General features: G+C 44.5%; 1 protein-coding gene and 1 long non-coding RNA gene across 6 annotated transcripts in view; both read left to right on the forward strand.

The window, feature by feature from the left end:
• The window catches only part of VARS2 (valyl-tRNA synthetase 2, mitochondrial), a 32,999-nt gene extending 30,032 nt beyond the window's left edge, over window positions 1–2,967 (forward strand). For all 5 annotated transcript variants that reach the window (XM_072989160.2, XM_078388732.1, XM_072989162.2 and 2 more), the window contains 2 exons: window positions 787–936; window positions 1,787–2,967. In XM_072989160.2, coding sequence (XP_072845261.2) covers window positions 787–936; window positions 1,787–1,861 — 225 coding nt within the window. In that variant the 3' untranslated portion in view covers window positions 1,862–2,967. The remainder of the gene's footprint in view (window positions 1–786; window positions 937–1,786) is intronic.
• A 2,168-nt stretch (window positions 2,968–5,135) lies between these two features.
• Window positions 5,136–10,289, forward strand: LOC140704312 (uncharacterized). The gene is made up of 4 exons (XR_013542741.1): window positions 5,136–5,270; window positions 5,827–6,525; window positions 7,115–7,227; window positions 10,065–10,289. It is a non-coding gene; the product is annotated as an uncharacterized LOC140704312 (long non-coding RNA).
• The last annotated feature ends 488 nt before the right edge of the window (window positions 10,290–10,777 follow it).

Genomic DNA, 10,777 nt, shown 5'->3' on the forward strand with positions numbered 1-10,777 from the left:
TGCCTCACTTTACGATTGCTCCATTTAACGACGAAATCGCATTACAACGAACTTTTTGTGATCGCTTTATGGCGTTTCCTATGGGGGAATTTTGCTTTGCGATGTTCGGTTCCCTGCTTCGGCAACCGATTCTTCACAAAACAATGATTTTTGGACAGCTGATTGGCGGTTTCAAAATGGCCACCGGGTAAACAAAATGGCCCCCCGCTGTTTTCTGGGATGGATTCCTTGCTGCACAGGCAGCGAAAATGGCTGTCCTATGGAGGATCTTCGCTGCACGGTGAGTTTCCAGCATATCGGAACGCATTAAATGGGTTTTAATGTGTTTCTATGGGCTTTTTAATTTCGCTTTACGATGTTTTCGCTCTACAACGATTTCGCTGGAACGAATTAACATCATTAAGTGAGGCACCACTGTATATTGAACTGGCCTACTCTTTGGTAATAGGATGGCATTCCCATGGAATAGTCATACAGTCAGTGCAATGATTAGTCAAAATAAAGCTATTGCATGAGCCTGCAGATGCCAGAAGGCAGTAGTAAAGAGGGGAAAGCTCTGCCTTTCCTAAGGTAGCCCTGACGCCTTCAGGCATGATAGAGGCGACTATACCATGGCCAGTCCTGAAGAAATATTCAGCTGCCCTGTGGAACAGAAAGGCCTGCCCTCTTGTTCTTGTGCTCAGGCAACATCCTCCTAGGCCAGCCCCAGGTATGGCAGTGAAAAAAGGGGAGAGGCCTGTGTCTTTAGACTGCCCCATAAGTCTGTGACCCTTCTCTCAATTCTAGGGGTTGGTTAACCCCCAAACGGAGCTCCTCAGATTGACATCTCGGCAACAGAAACTGGACCAGCAGCTGTCAGACCTCACAGAACGAGTAGAAAGGGCCGGATACCAGGAGCAGGTCTCCCCAAAAGCCAAAGCAGTTCATCAGCAAAAGGTACCGACTGCTTCTTACTGTGTGGGAGTGGGGATGGTTTCAGAGAGAGTTCTGTGCCACTGTGGTTAAACTGCAGTGCTGCGGGCAAGACTCTGCTCACAAACCTGAGTTCGATCCCAGGCTCAGGTGGCTAGGTCGCGGTCGACTCAGCCTTCCATTCTTCCAAGGTCACTGGAGGGGTGGCAATGTGTAGCCTGCATAATTAAATCATAAACCGCCCAGAGAGAGCTTTAAGCACTATGGGGTGGTATATAAGCAGCACGCTTTGCTTGCTTTTGCTGTTTAGGTGCCACCAAATGCTGTAAGGATGTCTCGAAAATCTTGAGTAAAGCCAATATTATGTGTTTATAAATGTGGCAGGCGTTACATCGCGCAACTAGGAATTTCACTAAAAGGAGCCTTGTGGCAGAGTGGTTAAACTGCAGTACTGCAGTCAAAACTCTGCTCATGACCTGAGTTTAATTCCAATGGGCTCGGGTAGTCCGCTTGAGGTTGACTCAGCCTTCCTTCCGAGGTCTGCAAATTGAGTATCCAGCTTGCTGGGGTGGGTGAGCATGTCTAGCCTGCATAATTAAATTGTAAACCACCCAGAGAGAGCTTTAAGCACTATGGGATGGTATACAGTATAATCAACACGCTGTGCTTTGCTTTAATCTATTGTGCCATTGGTCATGCATCCCCAGCACAACTGGTTGTGCCATGCGCTGACAGCAATACTTCATGGATAGTACTTCTGCCACCCTGCTGGCACAACTATCCCAGGGTTTTGCCCATTTATTCCATAATTCCAGTCACCGTCGTGACACTTGATATATCATTCACCTGCTTCACCTGTTCTTTTTCCTTGTAGATTTCCTGGCTTCGCTCAGAGTTGGAACAGATAGAAGAGGTCGTATCTACCTTCCAGAAGATGACTAGGCTATAAGGGTTGCCTCCTCGTAGGACTACATGATGAGATTTGGTGGAATTAACCTTGTACCCGATGGATGGATGAACGACAAGACGGAAAAGTGCCAACCCTGGGGAAGAAATTGGAAAGTTCTTGCAAGTCTGTGCCGCCAAATCTTTGTGACAGAATTCATGTCAGCTTCAGTGGACTTGCCTCTATTGGGACCCTAGAGGCCAGCAGCTGAATCCCAGAAGCATCCCCGGGCTGATGTTAAGAGTTTTCCCAGAAGGGAAAGCTTGGAGATCTTATTCTGATGGGCTAAAAGACCTAGAGTTACCATGCTGGCTGAAAGACTAGAAATCGTAGAACAAAAAAGACTATGCAAGGGGAGCTCCATATAGAAACACACACACACCCCTTGATTTCATGTTGCCATGATAGAAAAGGCTACTCCTGTGGCTAAGGCAGGTGCCAGGTCTCTGCCTCAGAAAAACAGGTAAGGGAATTCTTGGACATGAGGTAGAGCTCCACAGAAGAACCTGGGTCTTTTATTATTATAATTATTTATTTTATTTTTTGCCATTCTTGTTTGATATCTTTCAACCAGATATGCCAAGGACCGGATGTAAAGATTGTTTTTTTCTGGCCAGTCTCTGTGAAAAGCTGATGGAGGGAACATACTGGTATCTCATGTGGAATTAATAGCTGCCATCACTTCCCGCTCTATGTACCACAGATGATATTAAATTCTCTTGGGGTCTCTGTCATCTTAAAGACTAACTGCTATATTTCAGTGTGAGCTTTCATGGACTTTCTCAGCCATAAGAATTTATCATTTAAAAATCTCTCGGTGCACCTGAGAAGGGAAGATATGGAGGCAGTGACAGATTTTACTTTCTTGGGCTCCATGATCATAAAGAAGGCTGACTGCCAAAGAATTGATGCCTTTGAATTGTGGTGCTGGAGGAGACTCTTGAGAGTCCCCTGGACTGCAAGAAGAACAAACCTATCCATTTTCAAGGAAATCAACTCTGAGTGCTCACTGGAGGGACAGATCCTGAAATTAAGACTCTTTGCAGGGATAATGCACAAAAAGTGGCAAAAATCCAAAACAGTGCTGAATAAAATTCAAACTTCCTGGATCTACTGTGTTTGCTTTTACTTGGATCTCATGCTGCCAAACCAAGCATGGCCAGGTGTATCTCTCTCACTTAGACACGCTCTCTCTAGCTTAAAGAATGGGAGGCCTCTGAGTACATTCTGAGAACAAGAATTTGTTCTTAGTAGGAAGAGATTTTTCAGATTTATTATTTTTTCCCCACAAACCCCATATTTCCCCATTCTGGGGGTGCTACCTGACAGACAGGCACCCAATTTTGGCACACCTGGAGGAAAAGGTCTAAACGAGGGCTTTGGGGCCTAGCTAGGCCTAGCTTCATGTTCAAAGGAATGTTCCCTTAAAGTCTGGTATAACCCAGCACGGAGAGGAGAGAGCGTTGGAATAGACAGCGGGTCCAAACCTTGGGTAACCCAGGAGTTCTTGGACTGCAGCTCCCAGAAACCCTGGGAGGTTCAGGGGTTAGCTTAGCTCACCTGACAGGACAACGGCTCCCATCATCTTCTGTCTCCATGGCCCATGATCTAGAAGCACCATCTCAGGGAAACGGTCTCAGCTCAACACCAAAATATTGATGTGAAATGTTTCTCTGTATTAACTACAGAAAATATTTTATCACTAAACGGTATCTCTGTATAGGAAGGATCTCTGTGACCAAAGAGTCTCCCCCTTTGATCTGTTAGTTAATTGTTCTCAGCTTCCGAGTCTTTGAATCTTTGCTCCAGGTTTGCTGCTGTTCAGGCTGCTGTTTAAAAGCAACAGAACGAGTCAGTCCGGCTTTGTAGAATCTGGAATCCAGAAAACAACACTTTCAGACTCTGAACTTGAACCACAAGACAAAGTCTTAAAGGCAAGAGTATTTTGAATAGCACTGCTCCCCGCCCCTTGTATACTGCTGTATTTAGCGTGGTATAGTGCCAGAAAGGGCTGGATGCCTTTCCTAGTTGCTTTCTCTGTCTGTCCGTAGCAGCAATCATGGCAGCTGCAAGCTCTGCCGGAGCATGGCAGGAAGAGCTGTTCTGCCCCATTTGCCTGGACTATTTCACAGAGCCAGTGGTCTTGAACTGTGAACACAACTTCTGCAGAGCCTGCCTCAGTATGTACTGGGACAGCCCGGGGGACAGCTTCCCCTGCCCTCAGTGCCGAAGGAGATGCCAGGGAGGGACATTCAGGTCCAACATCCAGCTGGGGAGAGTGGCAGAATACCTCACATGCAGGATAGGCTATTATGGAAACTGTCATATTTTTAAAAGTTATTTTTAAAAGTTATTTTTATCATTACTGTGCAATCCCACCTCCTCTTCATAAGCTTTTCTAAATATTATTAATTGTTTCAGGTGTTCTTATTTTATTGTCCATTTATCCAGTGCTTGGTGACTTCTGCTGTACGTAGAAGTGGTCTACACATTGGAACCAATTAATAGTTGAATTCATACTATGCTTGTCAAAGTTAACAAAAGCAACAACGATGTGGCATCAAGTCAATTCTCATTTATGGCCACCCTTTCTAGGGTTTTCCAGGTAGAAAATACTCAGAAGTGGTTTAACATTCCTTTCTATGGACACCTTGGGACTGTGCAGCTTGCCCAAGGCCACACAGGCTGGCTCTTCTCCCAAGAGGCACAGTGGCGAATTCAGCTCCCAACCTCCTAAACTACTGAGCAATCCAGACAATATCTTGTCAAAGTTAGGATAGTAACGTCTGCATGTAGTAAGGAGGAGAGGTTTTGCAAGCCGTGGGATTGCTAATGCCATCCATACACATGGGAACCTCTGCAAAGCTTTATCGGGATTGGCCATGTTGGTCTGCTGCAACATATACAATCAGCAGTCTTGTGGCATCTTAAAGATGATAGAATGGATCATTGAGTTCAATCTCCTGGTGAAGCAGGACGTCGTGGCTAAAATGGCCAACCAACCTCTGTTCAAAAATCTCCAGGGAATGAGGTTCTACCCGTTGGTTTTACAAGATTCAGGAAATGATGGCTGCGTGGAAGGGAGACAGGAGATGCCTGGCTTGAAAAGCTTTTAGCTTTATTAGAAGCAAGGATGTGAGATGAAAGGCTGTTTATTACACTTTGCTAGGTATGTTTCTCTCACTCTCCATCACCACTTGTCGTTAGGCAGCAAAATCTCCATTTATAATGGGAACATTCCTCGGTGTCGCTGGAAACTATGCATCTTCCATCCCACAAAACAGTCCAATCTGGTCACAGAAATTCGCCATTAACAGGTGGTGGAGTTTCTGAGAAGCAGCTACAATGGATCCAGTTCTGGCTGCTATCTGGGAAGTAATCTTCGCGGCTCTCCTCTGCCTTGGAGAAGCAGGTAAGATTTCTGTGACTTTCAACAGATTTGGGGGAGGATCTGCCACCCTTCTGAGGCTGGACTCCAATCAGTTCTAGTTAGCATAAATAACGCTTAAGACTGATAGGAGTTACTCTCTGGGAACACCTAAAATGAATCATGTTCCATACCACTGACCTATAGCCTAATTCTGTGCTGAGAAACCAGTCTCCTAGTTTGTCATCTCTAGTATACATTTTCCGTTTCATGTCTTTTCTGTATTTACCCAACTGATTTGATTTGGCTAATTCTTTTTGCTCAGGACTAAGGAAGTGCATCCAGCCTCTAGATAAATTTCTGATTGGCTGGCTGTCTGGTTCAGTTAAATTTCATCCTTCTTCCAAACTGTTACCTGTTTCCACCAAGTGAGCACAATTTACAGGCTTTAAGCTCTCATAAAGTCTCATGGCATGTATTCCCCAAGTTATTACTATGGTACAATTCAGTCCAGAAGTCCATACATACACACACACCCAAATTTGTCCTAATATTATAGTTAAAAAAACAACAACGTATAATCACTTGCCATCTCTTATAGGTCCCATAATGGCTGGAGGAACTCCTAAGATACAGCCAAAAATATCACAGCTAAGGATTTTTGAAATGAAGATAATCCCCCCAGCCAGTGCTGATGAAGAGGCTTCTACAAACCTCAGAACCACACCATGCACCAATTCTAAGGAATATACAATCGCATTCACTGCAACAATTACAACACCTGATGAAGCTTCTCACACACCTATAGCTACTGTTAAAATATGTTCCACCATTACTCTTAAAGTCACCATTGGTGATGCTCCGTCCGCCACTGGACTGGAAGGTCCTGTTTCAGGAGATGCTCCTGCCACCCTCACAACCAGTCCTGGTGTTCCATCAACTGCTTATGAAGATGTGAGTAAAAATGCTGTCCAACGTATTATGGACACTGTTTCTGCAAAGACTCATTCTGCTATGTCCTCAGCTACAGTGGGTCCTGAGGGTGTGACGACTCAAAACAAATTCTCGGCTACTGAAGCAGAAAGAGATTCCAGCTTTCTTCAGGAACTCTACTCTGACACAGAGGATGCCAGCTTGACAGCAAAACCACAAAACGTCATCCTTCCAACAGAAAATACGACTGGCAGCACCAGAGGAAACATATACCCTTCAGTCTATGAAGAAACATCCACCCAAGCTATGGCGACGAATTTTCAAAATGCCACTTCCCCTCCTAAAGAGTCTTTTGGAGATGCTCAAGGTAACGAGCCACCAAGTGCCCAGGTCCGTTCACTCTGGGGGCAGAAGTCTCATGTATCCCCTGGCAACGAAAATGTAAGAGATGGAGGCAGTTGTAAAGGAGAACTGGCAGACAGACTGTGAGGTCCCTTCTCACCCTTGTTGATTCTCCTTCACAAAAGCATTTATTCTGAGGAGATCTCACTCTTCCCAGGTTACGCTGTGTTATCTACTCATAACTTGAGGGGTAAGCAGAAAAACAGTTTGGCTGAGCATAAAGGGTGTTACACATCTATTTTCCCAACCCAACTCTGCTTTTCTTTTCTCTCCTCCATTTCTTATTTTAAATGGTATTTCCAGGAAGCCTACAAATTGAATCTGAGAGCAATATAATCTTTGTAGCAATCAGCTTTCAGAAGCACACAGCCTCTGGTGCTGGACCAAAAACAGTACTCAAAGCTCTTGAAAACTAGAGAACGTTCAGCAAAGCAAAAACATTGTTGTGTATCAGTAATGTGGCTCTTCTTTTATATAATTCCTCCCCCTGCCTTGGAAATGAGGTTATTCCTGTTCAATCATTCCTTATGTGTCCTTAATCTTGTTATTTTCAGGAAATTCTGCAACCTGCTATTCTGACTGTGATGCTTTCCCAGCATGGGCTACTGCCCTTCTGTGCATGGCAACAGCTTTTATAGTTTTCATGCTGGTTGGGCTCCTGTTTTTGGTAAGTATTAGAAGGGGAGGAGCATGTCATGGATAGAGTGGCAGACTAGGACTCCGAAAACTTGGGTCTGAATTCCTGCTCAGCAATGGAAATTCTTGGGGGAGTGAAGTGGATAGCATTGGTAAAACCACTCCTGAAATATCTCACATACCTTCAAAATCCTATTAGGGTCTCTATAGGTCAGATGCAATTTGATGGCACATAATATAATAGAAGGGTCAGAGGTGATCTGGGGCTAAAGTAGGAGATGTAACAAATACAGATTAGTTTAATTATTCAAAAGCAGGGTCAGGAGCCAGATCCAAAGCTGTCTGTTAGATATAGAGTCTGGGGAACTAGACTAGAACAGGGAAGTCAGGGGAAAACGTCCCTGCCCTATAGCCCAACACTGCAAAATTCTAGTGATTCTGGTCCCATTAGTAGGTGAGTGCATAGCACTCCCTGGTCTCCTCTGCCAAGCTGTATTGACAGATTATCTCCTCCTGCTTCCTAGCAACTACAGACCATTAGAAGTCTGTTGCTTCACCATCTCCATCCTTGATTCCTGCGGTGGGCAAAGAGCCTAGTAGAAAGAAGGCCAATCAAGATGGATCCAAGGGTCAAACGAGGTGTTGCAGGGAGCCCAGGTTTAAAAACAGGAGCTCTCTTAGGATTCATGTGTTTATACTAGCAATGGCTATCAGATGTGCAAATTAGCTGGTTTTGCTTGATGGCTGCTCATCAGGAGATAAGCTGGGGCTCCATTTGCAAGATGGGTGTGTAAACAGGATGGCTTTGGAGATCAGTTCTTTGGAGGGAAAATATTTGATCACCTTCTAACTCCTGAAGCAAGTGCCATAAAGGACAGGATAAAAAGGGGAACTCAAACAAGGACCGTCCATGATACAGAAGGAGGTTGTAGAATAGAGCAACCATTCTCAACGGGGGCCGTATGATTCCCCTGGAGGCCCTGGCACATTTGAAGTGGGCCACAAACTGGAAACAGACTGGACTGGAAACCCCACACGCCACCTCATAAGGTTCATTTTGCTGCTTATATAATCCTGATTTGGTATATATATATATATATTGAGATTGAGAATGGCTGGAAAAAAAGAGCACTATTTTGAGCTGGGGTGTTTGTATGCTCAGTTGCTGTTCTGTGGTTGATTGGTTTTGTTTTCATTCCTTTAACATGTCAATTCAGTTCAGGATGGTAAAGTAAGGGGTTAATATAAGCTGTTATGCAGAGGGCGTTCTCTGTTTTTGGAACAAATTCCAACTTGAGAAGGGCTTGGAGTGGCGGATGCAATTCAGCAATGAATAGGTCTAAGGCAATGGTGAACAACCTCTGGTGTCCATGGGGCATTTTTGCCTACCTCTCAATCTTAGCAGAGTGCTCTTCCTGTAGGGGGAAAAACTGAGACTAAAAAAAAGGAAATAGTTCCCCCAGGAGCCTTGAGAGGACATTAGGTAAAAGGTTCCCCTTGACATTTAGTCCAGTTGTGTCCGGCTCTAGGGGGTGGTGCTCATCCCCGTTTCCCAGCTGTAGAGCCAGTGTTTGTCCGAAAACAGTTTCCGTGGTCACGTGGCCAGCACAACTAGGCACGGAATGCTGTTACCTTCCTGCCATGGTGGTACCTATTTATCTACTCGCATTTGCATGCTTTCAAACTGCTAGGTTGGCAGGAGCTGGGACAAGTGATGGGAGCTCACTCCTTCGCATGGATTCGATCTTACGACTGCTGGTCTTCCGACCTTGCAGCACAGAGGCATCTGCAGTTTAGCCCGCAGCGCCACCACGTCCCTTTTTGAAAGGACACTAATTACCATTTAAATAAGTCTTTTCTGGCTTCAAATACGCCTTTAAATGGCAAATCCTCTCCATCTTTAGGGAGCACTCTTTTCCTTTATTTTCCAGCCAAACTTTTGTTTCCCTGTGTGACGGTTTGGAAGCGGTCTGGGGACTGCTGGCTAAATCAAAATGGGCAGAGCTAGCTATGATTTTTACAAGTTTTAATTTTTTTTCACACCAAGCATGCAAAACACCACTTAATTCTATGTAAGACTGCAAAGGAGTGAGTTCCAGTGCAACAGCTTCCTGGCAGCAAAGCACAGCACAAGTCAGTATAACTATTTTCTTGGTTGCAAATCAGAGCTCAGTTTCATAGAAAGCTCTGAAGGCAAAACCCATGCACATAATACAGTGGTGCCTCGCATAACGAGCGCACCGTTTAAAGATGAATCCGCATACCGATGCGGATTTTGCTATTGCTAATGTGATCGCATACCGGTTTCTTCGCATTGCGCGGGGGGAAACAGCTGTTCGGCGGTGGCCGGAACACCCAAAATAGCCGCCAGAACCACTCAAAATGGCCGCCGGAACACCCAAACTGGCCGCCGGAACATGGGGAAACATCGCAGAACGGTGAGTTTTGGGCCCATTTGGAACGCATTAAACATCGCATTAATGGGTTTTTTTGATCCATATAGCGATGTTTCCCCATAGCGAAGGTTAATCCGGAACGGATTAACCTCGCTATGTGGGGCACCACTGTAATAGGCTCAAGCTATAGAAAGCCAGATTTAGGCTTAATACCAGGAAAAATGTCTCAACTTTTAGAGCAGTATGACAGTGGAACTAGTTATCTTGGGCAGTTGTGAGCTCTCCAACGCTGGAGGCATTCAAGAGAAAACTGGATGACCATCAGTCATATCTGCTTTGGGTTGGATTCCTGCGTTGAGCAAGGGGTTGGACTCAGTCACCTTATAGGCCCCTTCCAATTCCATTATTCTTTGATTCCATGCCTCTTTACTTGTCTGAGTATTATTTCTCTGTCTTCTTCTTCTTCTTCCAGATTCCTTATTGCATCAAGCTTGGACAACCTACAGTCATGCCATACAGTTCATCCCCTCGATATTCCGCTTAGCTTTTTCCCTGGGGGAGCCACTTGTGCACCATTTAAACATAAGCTGGCTTTGCAGCGAGGTTTCTAGTAGATGCATTGGAGCTTTTATTGCTGTTTTCAAGCTGCTGTAGAATGTATGCTTTAAATTAAAATTAAAAATCCCACCAAACAAAATTTTACTAGCATTGAAATGAAATAGTAAACACAATCTTCAGCATTCATTAATATCAAAGCTCTTTGTGGTCAAGTCTGAGAATCATGCCTGGAGGGTTCTGTCTGAAACACGTAAAGTTGTACAATAAGGAGCTCTGTATTTAAGTTTAAAGGTTAACACATCGATTTCAGTATATAGCTTCCATGGATTATCACCACTTTCATCAGATGCATGAGGCATTATCCAGAATTTCCTGTAGTTGGGGGTGAGATTGCAGATAGAGACATCAGATGAAATTTAAATACAGACAGCACTGGGAGTATCAGTTAAATGTCGGTTATTAACACTTCCCATTCAACAAACGGTCACTCATATATACAGTGGTACCTTGGTTTACGAATGCCTCGGTTAACGTAATTTAACCGAATTTAACCGAATGGCAGAAAAGCCTCAGCTTTTCTACCATTCAGTACTCCAAATGACCTGGAACTTAATGTACCATATAAAC

Source organism: Pogona vitticeps, chromosome 2 (genome assembly GCF_051106095.1).
Source record: "Pogona vitticeps strain Pit_001003342236 chromosome 2, PviZW2.1, whole genome shotgun sequence".
In the NCBI taxonomy this organism is placed as follows: Eukaryota; Metazoa; Chordata; class Lepidosauria; order Squamata; family Agamidae; genus Pogona; species Pogona vitticeps.